Below are 23,557 nucleotides of genomic sequence, written 5' to 3' on the forward strand. Positions count from 1 at the left end.
GAGAAGGGATATGATTGAGGTATACAAAATTATGCACAGTGTGGATCAAGTGGACAAGGAGAACTATTTTCCCCTTCTAAAATACTAGAACCAGAGGTCACCCAATGACATTGAATCCTGGAAGAATCAGGACAGACAAAAGGATTTTTATTTTTATTTTTTTACAAAACACTTAATTAAACTTGGGAATTTGTTACCACAAGATGTAGTGCTGGCTACCAGCTTGGCTGGCTTCAAAAAAGGGCTAAATCAATTCATGGAAGTCATGGGGCTCAATGGCTATTAGCCTTGTTGGCAGTGTGACTACCGCTGAAGGCCATCTGCTGGGAAACTAGTGGGCTTCCTTGTGCAGTTGTTGGCCACTGTGAGAGTAGACTTCTGGACTAGATGGGCCGGGGGTCTGATCCAGCAGGGCACCATCTATGTTCTTATTTTCTTATGATATTCTTTTGGATCAGCTCAGGGGATTGGGAGCACGGTTTTAGGGCCCCCAGATATGCACCACCTCATCCTAGTCCCACAAAAGATCATCCATAATTGTGATCAATGGCATCTCAGTACTACATCTAGGTGTGAAACTGAAAAAGGTCCAGACAATCTGTTCCTGAAGTTGTAGTCTGATCACTTTCTCAACAAGATTCCTCAAAAAAGGGAATTGTCTCTACCATTCAGTGCAATGATGGCTTCTTGAGGAGGGGGTAGATCAATGCTTCTTTAAGGACAGATGGGACCACCTCCTTCAAGGATGAATTCAGCATGACCTGAACCCAACCACACATCATCTCCTTGAAGGCCTTGTCCAACCAGGAGAGACATGGATCTAATACACAGGTAACCATACTCACTGCTGCAAGGATTCTGTCTGTTTCCTTGGGACCAGCAGGCTCAAACTCTTCCCAGATAACCAAGTCAGACTAGTCTCAGTCAACTCCATAGGTCTGGTATAGCTGGAATCCAGCTCAGAGCAAATCCAAGCAACTTTATTTGACAGCTGCCTCAAATAGTTTGCCACTGACTCTTTCCTAGGGCTAAGAGAGAGCGACTGGCTCAAGATCACCCAGCTGGCTTTTGTGCCTAAGGCGGGACTAGAACTCATGGTCTCCCGGTTTCTAGCCTACTGCTTTAACCACTACACCAAAGTGGCTCTCAGAACGTGTAATTAGAATAGAAAAATAGCTGCTTTTGTTGCCACAAGGTAATCCTTAACGAAGAGTCTTACCCATGTTAGGTTGGGTTTGCTCTTTGTTCTCCTCCAGCTGCACACTGAACATATATTCTGCAGTTACATCTCCTGGTATTCCTCTGAAAACTAGAGGGAGCCCTGGGATCCATGAACAGGGAGAGGCTGTACAGGCACAATATGATCCAAGGCCATTGTCACTCTCTCATTCCAAGTGTTAACTAAAGCCTCAGTTGAACTCTGCATCAGAGCCTCAGAAACAACTCCAAGTTCCCTCTGAAATCCTACAGGATTCATCAGTTGCCTGGGAGAGACTAATGAAACACGTCTTGCCTTCTTGCAGCAGACTGCTGCTGTGGAGAACTCCATGGCAAACAAAGAGGGACTGATTTAACATTCCCCAGATTGAGATCACATTACCAGTACACTGAAACAAAAACCAGATCTAATGTGTGACTTCTGCGATTTGTCAGACCCTCACTGATGTGGATCAGGTCCAGGGTTGCCCTGGTGGTCTTGAACTCCTAGGCCATTTCTGATTCTGGATGCAAAGGAGGCAGACTGAAGTCACTGAGTACTATAAGCTGGAAAACTCAACTGTAAGTGTAGCAGCAGAGTCATGGAGTCCAGGTTGGGAGGCTGCTATGCACCAGGAGACCTGGTACAGCAACAGTAATTCCATCTGATCCCTACAGCCTACTGCACAAACAGGGTTTCATATCTGGTTATCTGTAGAGCAGTGTCTCTGAAAGCCACCAGAGTTTCTCAAATGACTACAGCCACTCACTGCCCCTGCCCTTGGGGTTTCAGCTGGGTAGTCAAGTTTCCAAGAGGGGACTGCCTTCCATGCTCAGGTTGATCTCAGTTATACATGACAGCTCAGCCCTCTCATTCAGAATAAGATCTTAGATGGGGAGGAACTTATTACAGGCTGACCTGGCATTTAGCAGCAGCAGCTAGAGATCAGAGCAACTGAGGATCCAGTGACCCTGTTCTGAAGATTCAGCCATTGTACATTGCCTGCTTGACTCCATAAAGCAGCTTGACTTGCAATATTAATGGGTTACAGCAAAAAAGAAAGTGAAACCCACATTAAAATGCTATGATTTAGACGTAATACACTGAAAAGAAAACATTCCTGCACCCTTAAAACCCACAGTGAAGAGCTGAGCTTACCATTCCGACCATTCTGTTTCAGTGTGTTTGCTGATAGCTGGATGGTGCTGCCAAAGCCAGTATTCTGTGGAAATTTAAGATCTTCCAGGTTTCCATCTGTGCTTAGCCTTGCAACTTCCAGTTCTAGTAGTATGAAAAATGAAATGTGTGTAAATGCAAAGGATAATTGATTATAAGACAAGAGGAGGCAGAACAGCTTGTTCAAATCAGCATGCCTTAAAAGATATTTCTTATTTTCTGTTGACTTTGAATAGGCTACAGTGTCCACTTTTTATATAATTCTCTTTCTTCCCAGTGGCTGCTTTGGCTGTTGTTAGCCACCCACAGTAGAATAAACAGGCACCAGGACACCCTGCAGAGCGGAGCAACCCACAGGGGATGATTTGGAAAATGAAATGGGCTGATGCCAAACCTATGCTCATCATTCCAAGAGGCCATTACCTCTTTCACGAAAAATAATTCCATTTTGTTCTTCATTTGCCAAAACATTAGGGAGAGTAAAGAGCTTGCCAAATATGACCTTCCAAACAATTTTTTTCCACTGCAAATTGAACATGGGAAAATTAGCTGGAAGGAGGAAGTCAATCCCTAGTAAGGATCCCATACCCCGAAACATAGGCAAGGATGAATTGACAGCCAAAAGAGAAGAAAGGTAGCAAAGTTCCTTCTCACTTAGGTGCTTAGCTGGCAATTAAAATAAAGTTTTTCAAGGCAGGGAGAACTCATCAAAACATGCTTATATTAAGGTTCCGGGAAAGAGAGAAATTTCCTTGCATACAAGGCTCAAGGTGGCAACATCTTCTGCATTTTTAAATCTTAACCAATATAGGAGGGTTGTCTTTTTGGCATGACATAAAGATATCCCTGTTTCTGCCGCATTAGCTGTACTTCTCCAAAGGGTAAAATATGCTTCAAAAGGAGCATATTTTTATGAGCACCTTACAAGATATATTTTATCATTTTAGCCGTAAACACTTGCAGGCAAGGTAACCAAACCAATTCCTATCAAATTGTCATAATTTCCATGGATGAGGTTTTTGCATGACACAACACTTTGTTACAATGGTTCTATCAGTTTTCTATAGAAAATGTATTTCCACATACTTCAAATATTCAGTAACATCCCTATTACATCTGGGGGAGCCTTCTTTGATCTGGCAAAATGGAGGCTCACAGTTTTATCCCAATTATATGCAATAAAACTAATGCATCCCTTTAGCAACAGTCCGTCACTCTGAATAAGAATGCAGATTCAACCTAGGCCTGGCTAACAGAACCACATAATCTACATAGGACACTTGTATAGCACAAATAGCTAGAGAAGTCAACTAGTTTCTCTCAATGCTACAGATTATATATATTGAACAAGATAGCAATCTGGTAAGTTAATTCATTATAGAAAAGCTAATGAAGCCATTCCAAAATGATCCCAATGGTTCTCATGTATCAAGTGAAAGCTCTATTTGTAGTGAAATCAAAGTTAAACATTTTGCACTTCTTTTTCCCACTGTATAACAGTGTACAACACTCTCTTTGAGACAGAAGGGGCTGTTTCCATCTGTCTCTTGTTCTAGTATGAACTAATCTGGTACCAGGCTGTTTGCTTGTGACCATATGAAAACTGGATCTCATACGGTTACCCAAACTGCAAAACAAGTAAGCCCCTGAAAGACATGACAATGGCCACAAAACTTAGCAATTCTTCTAGAGATAATTGGTGAATTTTCAGCTAACATGAGAAGGGTTTTCTCCTCTGAACTGGCATGAGAATGGAATAAGAAGATATTAGCTAAGCTTATGAGGCCATAAGAAAAGAAAAACACATTTTATTGAACAGGTGCAAAATATATCTTGCACAGAGATATTGGTGAATCTTCCTTCTAACTGGGAAAACAGTGTAACAGGCAAAAGTGAAAGCTCTTCTATGGGAGAGACCTCCCAAATAAGTCCTGTCCATAGAGGAAAGGGGTTTTGCTTAGGTCACTCTAAATATTGGTGTTTAAGGCCCTTTGTATCAATTTGGACCAGATACTCTTAAGGTCAAATAAAGTCAGGTGGTAGGCTGATAGCTCATAATATTTTAGATCTGTGATGCCTGTCTTCCATGAAGACATAAAATTGTCCTGCAAGATCAAGATGGCCTCAGAGTTGCCAAAATAAGAAAAAAAGAGAGAAAATTTTATTCCAGTATTTCAAGCAGCAAAGCTCCACATGACAGGTAGGCTAGATTCCAGTGTCAGCAAGGAATCTGATACACAATGGGGCCCTTGCCACAAGCTCTCAAAGACTGAACTATATCTCTAGAGCTTGCATTGGAATAGAAAAACATATTTACATATTATGCATATATAACAGGTGGCTAATGATCCTGGCTCTGATGATTTCCATTGCAGCTGGAATATGGTTATTACCACATTAGCAATATGCAGAATTGCATTTGAGATATTATATGTCCTACTGGTGACATCTCTTTGCTGATGATTCCAGGTTACCATGGCTTGGAAGGATATGTCCAAATATTTAAAGATCTTAATTTGATAAATGCTGAAGCTTTTAATTTTCCAGGAATAGCAGATATAACATGCCTTTTGGAGAAGGTATCAAATTTAGTTTTGTTGTAGCTGATGATTAGCTCCTCATGACAAAGCACAGAGGCTCCATCTCAAGCCCGCATGTGTACAAAGAGGATTGTGGCATTGTCAGCATATATAAATTTGAATGTGGGAAATTATGAATGTTCTCGACAGCTATTTGTTTTTCAAATCCTGGTTTTATCCTGTTTTTATTGTTAGCTGCCCTGAGTCATGCATATGAGATGGGCAGCCATATAAATTTATTAAATAAACAGGCCAGAAACAGGTCTATTGCTCAGCATAGATAGTAGTGGTGAAACGTAGGCTTTATCAAAACCTAGAGCAATGAACTAATATAAAAATTAAGAAGTAGGGGCACCAAAATGCAACCCTGCATCATCCCTTGATGAATGCATATTACAGGTACCCTAAAGCACTGCAATCAACCTGCATTTCATCTTTATATGTAATTTCATAATTGGCAGCAAAGGGCATCTGTCAGTAGAAGAACAGCCAGCTTCTCCCAGAGCCTGGCTCTAAGAGGTTGAATCAAGTCTGTATTTAAATTAATCAAGACAACATAGAGGGTCCTGTGGGGGCAACTGATATATTTTTCTATTAGGTAGAGAAAAACAGAGCACTAAACCTTTGTTAATCCTCCTCCCCTTGTGAAACTGGCTTATTCTTCTACCACAATAGTAGCCTGCAACATCCAATCATTCGTTTTCAGTGGAGGTGTCTAGCAAGCTGATGGGGTAGAAGTTAACTTGGTTAAGAGGTCTCTTTCTTTGCATATTATGAGTGATCTACTCCAGTCTTCAGTGATCAGGAAAGGAGAATTCCTGTGTGAAAAGGGTTGCCATGACTGGGGCCAACCAGTCCACGTTACTTGGATCCCAGTAATTAAATACACATTGAAAATGAAACAGCAGTGTGATGTGATTGGAAGAAAGGGAAATGAAATTTTAAAATCAAATGAAGCACAGTGTCTGAACCATGAGAATGATTTTATTTTTATCAGATCCCACCTGGAATACTGTTGTTTGGGGGGATACACTAGCTTTCTTCGAATATCTGAAAAGATGTCACTGAAGAAAGTCAAGGGCTGGAGTCAGAATAATGGATATGAGTTAGAGAAAGGCAGGTTCTGATTAAATGTTAGGGGGGAAAAGTCCTTTAAGAGCAGTAGAACTAATAACTGGAAAAATGTTGGATTCCCCCTTACTAGATACGTCCAAGTGTATTCTAGAGAGCTATCTTTTGGGGTGCTTTAATTTGGATTCTTGCATGGAGCAGGGAATTTAGAATGATGGCCCTCCCATCATTCTAAACTCCCATTATTCTGAAGAATTCTGTCCAAGCGATTGCTTTATATGGTATGTACCTGTCCTAACAGTCAGAAATCACGCTGAGACGTGGAGTAGGTCTCTAGTGTTTATTACTGCTACATTAAACAGAATCCTAACAAACTGAAGAAGCATGGGAAAAACCCAGACAGATAAACCCCGAAAGTTAAGGCGGGTCTGATCTGTGTCTCTTTGAATGGCTGCTTAATTCCTCAGTACTATGCATGCGTTTTCCCCCCTGGATAGAGGCCCCCTCCTGCTCGCCATCAGTACTCATGACAGTACCTCATAAAAATGAAGTCTACACCTCAGTACAGATGAATATGTGTATGAATGCACTTTTATTAGAAATGATTACAGAATCTTCTTGTCATGAGTAAGGATGGCGAGCAGGGGGCTCCCATCCAGACTGTCAAGCGCATGCGTAGCACTGAGGAACTGTTCAGCCATTCAAAGAGACACAGATCGGGACCGCCTTAACCCTTGGGGGTTATATGTCTGGGTTTTTCCCACGCTTCTTCAGTTTGTTAGGATTCCTGTTAAGTACTAGCAATAAATATTAGAGACCAGTTCCTTGTCTCAGTGTGTTTCCTGGTTGTTAGGACATCAAAACAATTCATCAGTGCTACGCATGCGCTTGACAGTCTGGATGGGAGCCCCCTGCTCGCCATCCTTACTCATGACACTTCTTGATTAGTGAATAAATAATGATTTAAAACACTTTGCTTTACATCAAATCCACTCAGCTGAATCCACTTTTAATTCTTAATTAAGTGCTGGAAAGTAGCCAATTCCAGGTATTGCAACAGGCAGATCTGGCAAACTAGTCCTTTTTCTGCAAGCACTGGAATAAGGTCAGTGAGGAGGCCATTGGCATATTTTTTTCCAGTTCCATCTCCTTTAACTTGGCAGCTAGCAGTTCTGGCATCCATATTCAATAATGTTCTTGGGACATGAGCCACCTGAGACCAAATTATCAGGCCATGCAGCCTGAGGGAAATATTTCTGACACAGTAGGGTAATGAAGAGCACACTGAACTCTGCCACTTCATTGTACTTTGACAGGCCCATGACTGAAGCATTACTGGCTACTACTACTGTCCCAGAAACTAGTCACCTCACTGATTCAGTCTATAATCACAGAATGTGGCTATTGGAATGCCATGTCTCAGCAAATGTAACCATAGAATTGACAGTTGGCCTGAAATGTACCACAGTTAACACATGCCAGCTCAATTGGCTCCAGATTCAAAGGCCCATAAAATGCTTATGGAACAATTAGCCAATTTCATTTTTAAAATAATACCTGCTGGAATCTCCTGGAACTGATCTATTAAGTATGGTCCCATTCCAGGTCTGGCATTAAAATCAACTCATTTACAAAATCCTCTACCACATGGTATCCTTGTCTGAAACATCTTATATCAAGGGTTATTTGAAAGATGTTGTTATTTCAGTCTCTTCTTGTCAATAAACATGGTAAAAATTACCTAAGTAGAGAAAGGGGGCATGGAATTGTTTTTATTTTTTTGAAATAGTTATTGTACTTATAAAATGGAGGTACAGGAAATCGGGGCATGGAAGCTGGTTCCGTTGGGCTGCAACAAATATATGAGTTACTAACTCAGTGAATATCAGAACTAACTGCATGCTTCTGTTGCAAGGCTTCCATTCTGAAGATAATAGGCTTGCGACTCAATTGCAGTTAGCAAAGGTGTTAAGTAGCGACACTCTGTAACATACTGTTATACTACCTTGCATCAATCTTTTTCAACCTGATGCCCACCAGATGTTTTAGAATACGATTCCTACCTTCTCTGATTACTATGGCAATGTGGTAAATCAGTAGCGCACAACACCTGGAGGGCATCAAGGGCACATTCAACTGTCACTGGCTTGATCGTTTTCTACTTCATATACCCATGTATTCTCCTTCCCTTAACAAAATCATCCTCTCCCAGAGCTCTGCCAACACACTGGCAGAGACACAGAGATGATAGTATACTGTTGCCAAATAAAAACTGAGTGAAAAGTACTTTTAAGCCTAACATATAAATATTACTTACTCTATTGAGGGGAAAAGGAGTCAGTACTAATCACTATCAATACACCTATCTTGGAAAGAGATTTTTCTACAAAAGAACTACTCTTGCTGTTATCAGAAGCAACACTTCTTACTTAGTCTTTGTCTGAAGCCCTTATTTTAGAAAACCTGACCATGTGATCATGAAGAGTTGACATCAACTTGATGGCACAAACCATCAAAGTCTGCAGCGCAAACCTGTCATTCACGATCATTGTAACAATATCCTCCCACCAGGACAATGCTTACCATGTGTGCAAACTGTTAATCAATGAAAAGGGGGCTGAAACAGTTTGGAAATTATATCAGAAGATAGTTTGTTCTTGTAAGACAAATTTAGATTTACTAAAATATATAGTCGTAGACCAAGAAAAAAAATAAATCCATGACAAATTAATGTTTAAGAACCTGGGCAAGGTTAAAAAATAATCAGCAAACCTAAACCTGATTCAATTGGGAATGCACTGAGGTCAAAAACAAACGTATTGTAAACTAGAAGCTACCTGGGAAGAACTGTCCTGTCCTCTTGAGCTTATTGTGTAAGTAAATGAAAATTTACAAACTCCAAGAAAAAAACAGCAGGAGGTACAGAATACTGTAAGCAAGCTATGTGAGACATCTGCACTGGAAAGTTATTGCTGGTTGGAGCATTAATTTGTTTTAGTAGGTTAGAAGATTAATTCCAGATGTGGTCTCAACTATAGACAATGCCTTATTCTAATACTTTATTACTCTAGGGGGGTTATTTATTTATTTATTGCTCACATTTATATGGCTACCAACAAGGCGGTGTTGATTCTTAGTGACCACAACTATAGACCTTTTCCAGGATGATTTGTCTCTAACCTAGCCCTTCACATCTCCCAGTAGTAGAACCATCACCACTGTAACTGAGTACATCCACATTGCTGCTTGGCATCCTCTTCTCTTTCCTTCAACTTTTCCCAGCATTATGGACTTCTCAAGGGAACTGGGTCTTCCAAAATAGGAGAGTCTGAGCTTGGTCATTTCTGCCTTGAGTGAGAACTTTGGATTGATTTGGACTGATTTGTCTGTTTTCTTGGCTATCCATGGCATTCTAAAGATCTTTGATCTTCTTTAAATCAGGCACTGTCTGTCATCCTTTAGATTAGCATCCTGTAGCATAGCAATCTGAAGTTAAGACCTCCTTCTGTGTTTGCAAATCTTTTGGAAAAATGTCCCTGTTTTTCTATGTCTACAATAACATTCTACAATGTTATTGTAAAATTACTTCTTGCCTTTTCTAATGGTTCTCTAATTTTTTTTTTTTTTTTGTTAAGTTCCAAGATCTTTGTCTTTCTTGACTTTGGCTTCTCTTCTCTTGGCAATTTCCATCATCTGTTCTGACATGCAGTTGGTTTCTTCTTTCCTTGGTCTTGGACAGTCTCTTTTCACATTCATCCTTAACAACTTCTTTTATTTCAGTGCACAGTTCCTCTGATTACCAATCAATGAGATTCAGGACTTCAAAGTAATTCCAGATGAAGCCAGTGAGTTTCCATAATTCGATTTTGAGCATATATGAACCATTTTCAATGTTGTATCCTAGAAACTGATTCCCTTTCTTCTTCCAGTTCAGCTTGTCTTGTAACTTTCACATGAGCAGTTTGTTATCTGTTCCACAGTTGGCCCTGGTCACATCTTTGTTGTTATAACTGAACTCTTCCACTTACAGTAACATAGGCAATTTGATTTCTCTGAGCTCTGTCTGATGATGTCCATGTATATTGGTGTTTGCAGAATGTATTATCAATGAAGAAATAATTGGATTGGCAAAACTAGTAAGTCATTCTGCTTCATTTCTGTTTCCCAGGCCATACAGTCCAACTATGTTTTCCTCTTTACTGTTTCCAATATTGGCATTCCAGCCTCTACTCATCAGCACTGCATCTTGCTTGCATGTTCTGCTGATTTCAGATTGAATTTGACTATAAAACTTGGCAGCCTCCTCTTTCACATCAATGATTGGAGCATAAACTTAGACAATTATCATAGGGTTGTCTTCAAGGTCTAAGTGATATTATTTGGCCACTGATTGTATGTACTGTCTTTGCTTTATCCTTCCTGGCTATGGAAGCAAGCAACTCTATGCTGTTTGTGTCCTGAGCAATAAATAGTATGATCTTCTGAGTAAAGTGTCCAATTCCAGTCCATTTCAATTCACTGATGCCTAAGATGTTAATGTGTATTCAATTCATTTCATCTCAAGCTATGTTGAGCTTTCCCACGTTCATGTTTCTTACTTTCCATGTTCTCACTGTAATTCTGTCTTTGCAGATTGAATTTTCTTTTCCTGCATGGTAGCATCAGTAACTCTCCTGCCAACCTAGCAGTTCGAAAACATGCAAATGTGAGTAGATTAATAGGTACCGCTTCGGCAGGCAGGCAACGGCGTTCCGTGTAGTCATGCCAGCCACATGACCACGGAAGTGTCTACGGACAAACGCCGGCTCTTCGGCTTTGAAATGGAGATGAGCACCGCCCCCTAGAGTCGGACACGACTGGACTTAATGTCAGGGGAAACCTTTACCTTTAGCATCAGTAACTAGGTGGCTTTAATCTAGTGTGCCATAAACACCATAAGTACTCTGAAAGATCCTCAGCTCTTCCCCATAGCATGTTGAATGCCATCCAATTTCAGAGGTCCATAATCCAACACTACATTATCATCACTTTATCTTGTTTGTTAATTTGGTTTTCTTGGTACAGCAGTCGTTTACCATTGTCTTCTCCTGTGCAGTATGAAATCACATCTTAGCTGTTACCACCAGTTCCAGCATCCTCCTGTATTGCTGCTGCCTGCTTGCTTTAGCTTCATGCCTTGGTTGAGTATATGCTCTTGGCATACACTTCCAACTTTCTTTGCTCATCCCCTCCCAGAAACATCCTGGCTGGATAAGGGGGGAGACCTCACCACAGTGGGACAGCGTGGGGTGTGTGTGTGTGTGTGTGTGTGGGTGATAGGGCAATATTGCCCCTCAAACAAAATGCGCTTGACATTGAATTACTAAAAATCAGAGTGCAGTTACTACTCACTCTGTGCCCAGAGATGCTAAGAGAGGTACTGCTTGTACTCAACATTTTTCTAATATTATTCCAACAAACTGTAAGACAACCTTTACTTCAGCTCACTTTGGACCTTGACATCAATGTTACTGAAGGAAAAATAGTGCAATACTCCAATTTCTGAATGCATCAGTCCATGTGTAGCAGATAAGATAGAAACAACAATCCATGTGTCATTGTATTGTCCTCTCTAAAACAGTGCCAAACCTGCAATATTCCCCAGAATTGTTAAAAAGAATGAGAGGCCAATTGAGCTGTTTCTGATCATCAAGCAACTGTGAGGCAAGAGAAACCTAATTATGAGAGACAACTCTCATGTCATATATTCATTTGTTTATTTACTGAAATTTCTGTTCTACCTTTCCAATAAATATAATATCCAAAGCATCTACTGTGTTGCTTGGATGCTTACTGGATGTGCTTTCATTTTTGATAACAGTAAATCTGCTGAATGAATTTACTTAATGTATTTTATATTGTATTACCTATGCTAGTTAAATGAAGCAAAACAAGAAGTATGGTGAGACTTCCTTTTAGAAATGTTCAGAATGCCATTGAGAAATGCCACTGATCTTATTAACTGTTTCTCTAACCCATGAAAATGTGTTTGACATTTTAGCCAAGCAGGGACTATCATATTTCATTCACTCCAGCTAAAATACAACATGTAATACTATCTTCTTAACCACTGTATTTGTCAGCTTTCATTAAAGATTTGCAGAATGGAATTCTCCCATATATCTCCCACATGCAGTTAACTTTAAAAAAATTTTAATATAAATTTTATTAAAAGTTTTAAAGAGAACATAAAAACTAACACAACTAATACAGAATAAAGTGAACAAAGAAAGAAGTGCAGAAAGAAAAAAGAAATAGAAAGAAGCTTCTGATTTCCTTTGCAGCAAATAGTATGATTACAAAATTATGTCTTACTGTATCATTACAAAAAAAGCTCACTTTTTTCTATTATCCATTTTCCCCCCCAATCATCAAAACCACAGATCATAAGTGCATTTTTTTCTGTTTCATGCAAAATGTCTATAAGGGGTTTATGTTGTTTATTCGTTTAGTCGCTTCCGACTCTTCGGGACTTCATGGACCAGCCCACGCCAGAGCTTCCTGTCGGTTGTCAACACCCCCAGCTCCCCCAGGGACGAGTCCGTCACCTCTAGAATATCATCCATCCACCTTGCCCTTGGTCAGCCCCTCTTCCTTTTGCCCTTCACTCTCCCTACCATCAGCATCTTCTCCAGGGTGTCCTGTCTTCTCATTATGTGGCCAAAGTACTTCAGTTTTGCTTTTAATATCATTCCCTCAAGTGAGCAGTCTGGCTTTATTTCCTGGAGGATGGACTGGTTTGATCTTCTTGCAGTCCAAGGCACTCTCAGAATTTTCCTCCAACACCACAGTTCCAAAGCATCTATCTTCCTTCTCTCAGCCTTCCTTATGGTCCAGCTCTCGCAGCCATATGTTACTACTGGGAAAACCATTGCTTTAACAATGTGGACTTTTGTTATCAGTGTGATGTCTCTGCTCTTAACTATTTTATCGAGATTTGTCATTGCTCTTCTCCCAAGGATTAAGCGTCTTCTGATTTCCTGACTGCAGTCAGCATCTGCAGTAATCTCCGCACCTAGAAATACAAAGTCTTTCACTGCTTCTACATTTTCTCCCTCTATTTGCCAGTTATCAACCAAACTGGTTGCCATAATCTTGGTTTTTTTGAGGTTTAGCTGCAAACCAACTTTTGCACCTTCTTCTTTCACCTTGATCATAAGGCTCCTCAGTTCCTCTTCGCTTTCAGCCATCAAAGTGGTATCATCTGCATATCTGAGATTGTTAATGTTTCTTCCAGCTATTTTAACTCCAGCCTTGGATTCCTCAAGCCCAGCATGTCTCATGATGTGTTCTGCGTACAAGTTGAATAGGTAGGGTGAGAGTATACAGCCCTGCCGTACTCCTTTCCCAATCTGAAACCAGTCCGTTGTTCCGTGGTCTGTTCTTACTGTTGCTACTTGGTCGTTATGCAGATTCTTCAGGAGGCAGACAAGATGACTTGGTATCCCCATACCACTAAGAACTTGCCACAATTTGTTATGGTCCACACAGTCAAAGGCTTTAGAATAGTCAATAAAACAGAAATAGATGTTTTTCTGAAACTCCCTGGCCTTTTCCATTATCCATTGGATATTGGCAATTTGGTCTCTTGTTCCTCTGCCTTTTCTAAACCCAGCTTGTACATCTGGCAATTCTCACTCCATGAATTGCTGAAGTCTACCTTGCAGGATCTTGAGCATTACCTTACTGGCATGTGAAATGAGTGCCACTGTTTGATAGTTTGAACATTCTTTAGTGTTTCCCTTTTTTGGTATGGAGATATAAGTTGATTTTTTCCAGTCTGATGGCCATTCTTGTGTTTTCCAAATTTGCTGGCATATAGCATGCATTACCTTGACAGCATCATCTTGCAAGATTTTGAACAGTTCAGCTGGGATGCCGTCGTCTCCTGCTGCCTTGTTATTAGCAGTGCTTCTTAAGGCCTATTCAACCTCACTCTTCAGGATGTCTGGCTCTAGCTCACTGACCACACCGTCAAAGCTATCCCCGATATTGTTATCCTTCCTATACAGGTCTTCTGTATATTCTTGCCACCTTTTCTTGATCTCTTCTTCTTCTGTTAGATCTTTGCCATCTTTGTTTTGGATCATACCCATTTTTGCCTGGAATTTACCTCCGATGTTTCTAATTTTCTGGAAGAGGTCTCTTGTCCTTCCTATTCTATTGTCTTCTTCCACTTCCACGCATTGCTTGTTTAAAAATAATTCCTTATCTCTTCTGGCTAACCTCTGGAACTTTGCATTTAATTGGGCATATCTCCCCCTATCATTGTTGCCTTTTGCTTTCCTTCTTTCTTGGGCTACTTCTAGTGTCTCAGCAGACAGCCATTTTGCCTTCTTGGTTTTCTCTTTCTTTGGGATGTATTTTGTTGCCGCCTCTTGAACAATGTTGCGAACTTCTGTCCATAGTTCTTCTGGGACCTTATCTACTAAGTCCAGTCCCTTAAATCGATTCTTCACCTCCACTGCATATTCCTTAGAAATATTAGTGAGCTCATATCTAGCTGATCTGTGGGTCTTCCCTAATCTCTTTAGTCTGATCCTAAATTGTGCAAGAAGAAGTTCGTGATTGGAACTACAGTCAGCTCCAGGTCTTGTTTTTACCGACTGTATAGATGTCCGCCACCTTTGGTTGCAAAGGATGTAGTCAATCTGATTTCAGTGTTGTCCATCTGGTGAAGTCCATGTATAAAGCAGTCTCTTAGGTTGTTGGAAGAGAGTGTTTGTTATGCACATTGAGTTGTCTTGGCAAAATTCTATCAGCCTATGTCCTGCTTCGTTTTGTTCTCCCAGGCCATGCTTACCTGTAATTCCAGGTGTCATTTGACTGCCCACCTTAGCATTCCAGTCTCCCGTGATGAAAATAACATCTCTTTTAGGCGTGTTGTCCAGTAGGTGCTGCAGATCCTCATAGAACTGCTCTACCTCAGCTTCTTCAGCATCTGTGGTTGGGGCGTATATTTGGATCACTGTGATGTTAGACGGCTTGCCCTGAATTCGAATTGAGATCATTCTATCATTTTTTGGATTGTATCCAAGCACTCCTTTAGCCACTTTACTATTAATTATGAAGGCTACTCCATTTCTTCTGTGGTCCTCTTGTCCACAGTAGTAGATCTGGTGGTCATTTGATGTGAAGTGGCCCATTCCAGTCCATTTCAGTTCACTGACGCCCAAAATGTCTATCTTGAATCTTGACATCTCACCAATAACCACATCCAATTTGCCCTGGCTCATAGATCTTACATTCCAGGCTCCAATGGTATGTTGATCCTTAGAACATCGGATTCGCCGTTCACCACCAGCACCGTCGGCCGCTAGCCGTCCTTTCGGCTTTGAGCTAGCTGCGTCATCACGTCTGGGGCTAGTTGAACTCATCCTCTGTTCCTCCCCAGTAGCATTTTGACCATCTTCCGACCTGGGGGTCTCATCTTCCGATGGTATACCGACATATCTCTGGTTGTACTGATCCATTTAGTTTTCACGGCAAGAATACTGGGGTGGGTTGCCATTACCTTCCCCGGGGATCGCATTTAGTCTGACCTCTCTGTCATGACCTTTCCGTCTTGGGTGGCCCTTCACGGTTTAGCTCATGGCATAATTGAGGTGCTCAAGCTCCAGCACCACGACAAGGTAAGGATCCTTTGCTGAAGGTAAGGGGTTTCTAGTCAGCCATACATATGGATACTGTTTTTTCTCTAGTCAAAGAAGTCAATTTGGCCATCTCTGCAAGTTCCATCATCTTCACCAACCACTGTGGGTAGTATCAAACTTTTCCACTTTTGAGCATATAGTGATCTCGCTGCAGTTGTCATATATAAAAACAAAGTTCCATTTTTTTTTCTAGCTGTCTGTCCATTAATCCCAAAAGAAGTCTCTGGTTTCAATTGTACATTAGTTTATAAAATCTTCTGAACTAGTGTATTTATTTGTATCCATTTTTTTTTCTTTTTACACACCCACCAAACATGATAAAATGTCCCTTTATGTTGTTCCCATTTTCAGCAAAGATTTGAAGCACCTAGACAATTACTCTGGTGTCAAATACCAACAATACATCATTTTATGAAAATCCTGTTTAAGGCTAGAAAACAGTCTAAATTTCAATCTTTTCAACCACCTACATGCAGATAACTGACTACTTACTTGTTCTCCAAAAACATTAACTAGGTTACAAATGAAGAAACGTATTTTCTCCAAGTTACTTTTGCTACTTACGAATGTTGTCCGTGCTCTCCCTCACAATATCAGTCTTGAGGAGGTTGTCTGCAAGCACAAAGGCACTTTCTTCCACAGTGTCCAGTAACATGGTGGCTGCCCGCAGCTGATCACGTGTAGGAAGGTCCCTCCATGCATTTAGAGCTTGTGGCTGCAGGAGGTTATTAACTGTTTCAACCATGGCCTGTGAAGGAGGGGAAGAAGAAGGAGAAGAGAAGAAAGATTGATTTTTGGCAAACCCCTTCCATTCATTAAAAGGAACATAAAAAGCATCAGGACAACAACATTTTCCAGTGAAACAGGCTGCTGTTCTCAAATGTTAGTGAAGATTTTAAAATGAGCAGTTACACAGGAGCGAAAATAATACCCTCCAATTTAGACAGAAGATACTTAATAAATAAATAGAAGTTATCTTATTTATGACTGTGAACCAAAGAGACAGGGAATTAATGTATATTAAATTACCCATCTTAAAATCTGTACACTATAGTATAAACAGAGAGACTCACGTATGAGCTTGCTTATAAATTAGCCTCCATGGACCTACACTTCCATTTTTACTTTCAAGTGTAATCCTCATCCTTTATAAATCAAAAGCAATATTTAAGCTGGGATCAGTTTTTAATTAGCTGTGTGGTTTTGTAGTTTAACTCTTAATTCTGGAATCAAAATAATTTTAAATTACAGAGTCCAACCTTGTGTTAGTTCAGCTAAAACAAATAATAATAATAATAATAATAATAATAATAATAATAATAATAATAGATAGCACTTAGAAAATCTGCGCATTGACTAAATTTCCATCTGTCAATTACAAAAGGCCACACTGCTTGTATCCGCACATATACTACACCAATACATTACAACATCCTAGGTTCTTGGGAAGAACTGGATGCAAATGGAGGCCAACACCAGCTAAATAACTGGCAGCTGTGTTTTCACATTGTTGTGTACAATAATAATAACAAGAAAAACATACCAGAATATCAGCACAGCCATCTTACTCTGCTGTGTTTGTAATATTATGAATTTTGAGCCATTCATTGAAATCAGAGCCAACCAATACTATACAAGTTTACTCCTAAAGATTGAATGCTCCTTTGACTTTCTTTTGCAGGACAGTGTGTAACCCCTCCAATATATGTGCCCCATGTCTGTGTGCTTCACCTTGTGTCCTTCTCTAATCAAGACATAACTGGCATGGATGTTTATCGCTTGAGGGAGCAAGAACGAGACCAATGTGCAAGTCTCCAACCTACTACCAAATGCTCTGCTGGCTCCATCTCCTTCACTTCTATGTATTATACAGGGAGGTTTGCAAAGAAGCACTTACACATAGGGATCTGAATGAATGTGTCAGTTCAACATTTGCATACAAAAATACTGTATGTATATCTAAGAAAGCTGCAGGCAAAAAAAGCACAAAACTTTGGAAAGCCTATATTAGAGAAGTTGCTTCAAAGGTGAAGAATCCTTTGGGTTATGCTTGACATCAGATGACTACATGGAACATGTCCTTGTTAGTTATCTTGCCAATAATGCAAAAGTGATTTGCCATTCCCAGGATGGTCCTTTGACTTTCCAGTCCAGCCTACAGCCTTGGGATTTCCTGCTGATCTCTCACTTAATTGCTATGGAGGCCTGATTCTATTTAGCTTTTTTCAAAATCAGTTTGTTTAGGTAGGTACTGACACCTAAGCACATAGTCAAGGTGCTTAGAAACATGAATTCATTGGAGGAAGATACATAGAACATGTTATGGGAAGTGACACATAACAATTGAATTGTTTTCTATTTAAAAATTATTTTCCTAATAATTTGACCATACTAATCTTCGAAAACAAGGGACGTGGTGGCGCTGCACGTTAAACTGCTGAGCTGCTGAGCTTGCCGATCGGAAGGTCGGCGGTTCGAATCCGCATGATGGGGTGAGCTCCCATTGCTAGTCCCAGCTCCTGCCAACCTAGCAGTTCGAAAACATGCAAATGTGAATAGATTAATAGGTACTGCTTCGGTGGGCAGGTAACGGCGTTCCGTGTAATCATGCCAGCCACATGACCACAGAACTGTCTACAGACAAACGCCGGCTCTTCGGCTTTGAAACGGAGATGAGCACTGCCCCCTAGAGTCGGACATGACTGGACTTAATGTCAAGGGAAACCTTTACCTTTACTTAATCTTCAAAAGCCACACAGAGACCAGATTTAGACAGATCTGCTCATCCCTACCCTCAGCTTCCTACTACAGAAAGCTACACATTCATGTTCGATTTCTAAAAAGTCAACATAAATGCTTCACTTCTACATGGATAGATAGTTCTATAAAACCTCCATGAGTAGGATATTCTCCTTTAATAGTGACACCAAGGTCTCCTATTCTCAGTGCCATATTTAAGAACAAGTCAAGTAAATCATAAGTTAGGTCCTCATTTTATGTGGGACCGCTAGATATGTTACAGACGAGATATTTATCAGAACTGAAATGTCTTTGGCTTATGTAATTTCTGGGTGGCACGACACCTCAGACAGTTTACTCTCCTGATGTATCACCAAATGTTCACACTTGTGCATTTTAACATTCTTCCTTCAGAAATACTTTAGAGTAGACAGCAGAACACTCCTCTCAGTGAATAACTCTGCCCAAGTGGGGAAGGTACGATAGAAATATTATTTCTCTTCCATAGGGACCTACATAGCATCTCCTCACAATTCAAATATTGTTATAAACTATGTACTTGCAGAGGAAGACTCCAAATTACAAGCCAAGTACCAACTTTCTGTTACATACAGCACTGTCACACAGAGGACAAGAAGTGTACAAAGATAAAAATTAGTTGTCTTCTCATGTATTATTGCATATTATTGTATTTTACATGGATTTTATGTGATTTTTCCAAACTTTTATCTCTCTTTTTACTGCTATTTGAAGCAATGTAATAAAACCTTGACACTGGGGTGAGACCATAATAGTATTGGTAAAAAACAACAAACAAAACGATTATATATTGAATGAGAAAATGGAAAGTACCTGGACGTAGGCTCTACAGGAACGTTCTCGTTTCTGAAGCTGGGTCCACAAAGATGGCAATTATGAAAACAAAATTTTAACAAATTTGTGTCAGGAGAAAACAAAATATATAAAACAAGTATACAAGAGTTCTTTTTTTTTCTTAACAAGGCTATAGACCTTAAGCTAAACAACTTACTACTGAACACCAGATACAAATATCTAAGTTATTAAAAATTATTCAGATAAAGTGTAAACATGATAGATGGGTTTTCCATTCAAATCCTTCCATCCTAACACATTTTCTCTATATCTACTTAAGACTGTTTAAGTCACACAAAAGCTAAGCAACAAAGCAATGTTTATGGTGTACTTAAACCAGGCAAAGCTAGGATTAGGGAAGACGGGCTCTAGTTAGGATTCTGACAGGGAATGTCCTCTCTTAAAACTCAGCAGCCAATCTCTTGGCTATACAATTTTGCTGATCAGAGTAGGAAGGAAAGGTATAAATAAAATAAATAAACCAGATAATTAAAGATAGCCTCTGAAGAAGATTATTTAAGATCAAATAAACCATATTAGAGTTATTTTACGACACTAAGGACTAAAAATTGTAATCATGGATATACATTTAACTCAGTTCCCCACAATTCATGTATCTTCATGTTTAGCTCTTTTGCTTTAAATAACAAAGTGATGAGGATTTTAGAGAATCTGCAAGTTATGCTAATTATATTATCTTATTACTGTACATCTGTTTTAAAACTAAACTGACTTATTTTAGAGGAATTTAAGAAGAACTTTAAAAGAATATTTCTATGCAAATCAAGTTTATGGAACAATAAGAAGCTTACATTTGAAGGATTGTTATTTTATAGTATGTGTGTATAAAAAAACTAAAAACTTAGAAACAGCACAATAAGTGTTATGGAAATTTAGAAAATCTACCTAAGTGGTAGTTGTGAAGATAGTTGAGATATCAGAAATAAAACAACAAAAAGAACAAACAGAGCTTTTGAAAGTACCTATAAAATATTTATTGAGAAGTATCATAAAGCAGATAAATTATTTGGTCATTATTCAAGAGAAGAACAAACCACTACAATAATCCTAATGGTTAACAACTAGGGCAAAATAATAAGTGTTAAATTAAATGAAATTTTGTAAAAATCTGAAAATGTTGTGTAATATGTTTCCACAATAACATTTGGAAAGTCCTAACATTTCAAGCAGACTATTCCTTGATCCAGTGGAAATGCTAAACCATCTGACAATAATATGGCTCCAAGAATTGGTGTCTTTTCCACAATTTATACTTTTTTAATTAAAACAAAAACTAGCATGAAAACATATGTTATTTACATTCTCAGAAGTGAAAGTGCTTTGCATTGCATCAGAATGTCCAGGAGTGGGAATGCAAATAATGTTGTGTTCACACTGGGAACTAGCGCTTCCATCCAGGCCAGTTAAGGCTGCCTTGCATAGGCCATCTACATATTTGGATATATACAATATTTGCTTCACAAGCATTCGTCCTTTAAATGTACAAAACAATTCCATGTTGAGAAAACTTTCCCAAAATATATTTGAATTGAGTAAATTATAATTTGCTTGTTTATTTAGGAAAGATAAAGCAGTTGCAAAACTGTTACAAATTGATATTTCCTTTCTTGGGTATACTAAACAAATTTATGCAACTTTCCATCTATCTCAGCGAGAATCCTTGGCAAAAATGTTAGCTGTTTTATCGGGGGGGGGGGGGGGGCGCGGTGTAGAAGAAAATCCAGGAAAAAGAACTATAATGAATCAAGAATAACAAGTATCTTTTCTTAGCTATTCTTGCACTTTTCAGTTTTTCTTTTTTCTTTTAGTTCTTTCCTCAAGCTTTTCTATACTTTATATTTTAACTGTATTTTGAAACTTTAATAAAGTTCTTATAAATAAAAAAAGAATAACAAGCCTCAATTCCCAAATATGTTTTGTTACAATTTTATATATATATATATATACAGACACACACACACACACACATATAATTTTATTTTATTTATTTATTATATTTCTATACCACCCATCTTGAGAAATGACTCTGGGTGGTTTACAAGTGAATTAAAACAATACAAAATTAAAATATCATAAAACAGATCCATATAAAAATATAAATACACATAAAACTAAAATATATGAAATATAAAATCCAAGACTGATCTTAATTTCCCAGGGCCGCATCAAGGTGCCAACCAATTCGCCAAGTACATAGTATATAACAGACTGGAACGTCTGCCTAGCAACCCAGTATGTATTTTCCTTTGAGGCAGATACAAAAGCAGGTAAGATGCATATATATATATATATACCCATATTAATATATTTGATATATATTGATATATATTGATATATTGATAATATATATATCCATATTAATATATTTGAAACAAATATTTATTATTATATTATCAGTATTATAATATGCCATTTAAAGAAAATACATAGATTTTGTTCTAACTTCTGTCTTTACCTAATAGTTTATCCAGCAGAATAAAAAAAATTCATCAGTGTAACTGGAATAGTAATATGGACTAATATCAGATTATTTAAACCCTAAGTAAAGCTCCAACAGCAGCTATAATTTATTTCTATGAGGAAGCTAAGCACTATTTATCTTGTTTGACTCAGGGGAAAAAATACAGAATACATACAGTACTTGGTATCCTAAATATTATTATGGTATGATTAAAAACAAAATGTTTGTTGAGAACCCTAAATGTTCTGTGAAGATATATTTGCAGAGTGAGATTCTGAAACAAATGGGATTGAGAGAGAGGAGAATTTGATACATTGATGTCTAAAACTAATGGGCAAATTTGTCAAAATTATACAAAATTCAGAAGTCAAATGTGAACTAGTCAGAACTGATATATTGCCTGAGTCAGAACTCTGCTGACATTTTCAGTGCTGTGTTTTTCTTGGAAACAGTCAGGAGGAGAGGGGAAGGAGGAGGAAAAGCATAAGAGTGATTTTGGGGGGAAACAAAGAGGAGAAAATGTAAACAATCCTATGCCCTGGAGGGAACTTATCTTAGCAGGTGATGGTAGTAACACAGAAGTTTCTTTATTTGCATGTTTACTTTCAAAACTAATTGCTTTGCCACTGTCTGCCACTACAGAATTGCAAAATAGTATCCCAGTGGGTTGTAATTTCCCTTTAATCGTTTCTGGAAGGGCTCTACATCTGTGCCATAGGATTATTTCAGTCATTTCTTATGTCTGGAGAAGGGAGAGCTGAGGCTGATGTAGTGAAATGGAATGCCTACTAAACTTAATAAAATTAACAAGTTGTGTTAAAAATGTTATTCTTAAGCTGATATATTTTTTCTTGCACAGTCTTAAAGTAGGAATGGGCAATCTGAGGCCCCAGGGCCACCACATGTGACCTTCAAGGCTCTTTATTCTGCACCTCCCAAAGGATCATGTAGCTTCCAGGAACCACTGCCCTTTCTTTGCCACATGATCAGTCCAAATAATATCAACAGGAAGAGTTTGTTTCAGTGCAGTGAATAATATGGAAATGCTGTCTTTTGGGATGGGGGCCTTTTACTTATCAGCTAGCAGATGGGGAGATGGAATCACAGTATCTTTCAATGTGTTGTTTTTCCATATTGAGCAATAGCATTTTGTACTGAGCAACAAGATCATCAAGGGTCTCACTGAGATGATGATGATATTGATGATGATAATTCATGAAGATATAGTGTGCCTGGCTCAAGTGAGAAAGGATGTGCAAAGCCTTGGTCTAGATAAAATTGTTCTCAGGTGGATTCTATGGCTGTAATCAGAACTGGACTGGAAGCATAACTGCCACCTTTTCTTGGGTTGGGTTTTTCTTTCATTTCTTCCTTATGTGGCAAAACATTAGCAAAATATTTCCAACCAAACTGCCCTGAATTTTTTGCCACCTTTGGCTATGAAAAGGTATGGGGAGAAATCTCCGACTAAATCAAAAGGACTCTGGTAGCACCTTTTCAGACTAACGTCCAATGGGATCCCTGAACGCCACAAAACTAGCAAATATTTATTTATTTATTTATTTCATTTCATTTATATTTCAAATTTTGCCACTACCCAACTCACTCAAAGAGCGAATATGAGAGACCAGTATGTGAGTTCCCACTCCCAAGGAATATAATTGACTATTTGGTTGCTTAGCAACTTCAGGCATAACTGAATAAAAAATATTTTGATTTCCTTTAAGTTTGGCTTTTGCTTAGGGAT

The 23,557-nt window shown here is 38.9% G+C and overlaps 1 protein-coding gene across 1 annotated transcript in view; it reads right to left on the reverse strand.

Moving 5' to 3' along the window:
- Window positions 1–23,557, reverse strand: part of ADGRL3 (adhesion G protein-coupled receptor L3) — a 575,448-nt gene that overhangs the window by 189,472 nt on the left and 362,419 nt on the right. Inside the window, exons 13-15 of the mRNA XM_063294636.1 lie at window positions 19,308–19,346; window positions 16,281–16,464; window positions 2,357–2,479 (exon numbers count right to left, since the gene is read on the reverse strand). Coding sequence (XP_063150706.1) covers window positions 2,357–2,479; window positions 16,281–16,464; window positions 19,308–19,346 — 346 coding nt within the window. The remainder of the gene's footprint in view (window positions 1–2,356; window positions 2,480–16,280; window positions 16,465–19,307; window positions 19,347–23,557) is intronic.

The sequence above is a fragment of the Candoia aspera genome, chromosome 2, assembly GCF_035149785.1.
Source record: "Candoia aspera isolate rCanAsp1 chromosome 2, rCanAsp1.hap2, whole genome shotgun sequence".
NCBI classification, from domain to species: domain Eukaryota; kingdom Metazoa; phylum Chordata; class Lepidosauria; order Squamata; family Boidae; genus Candoia; species Candoia aspera.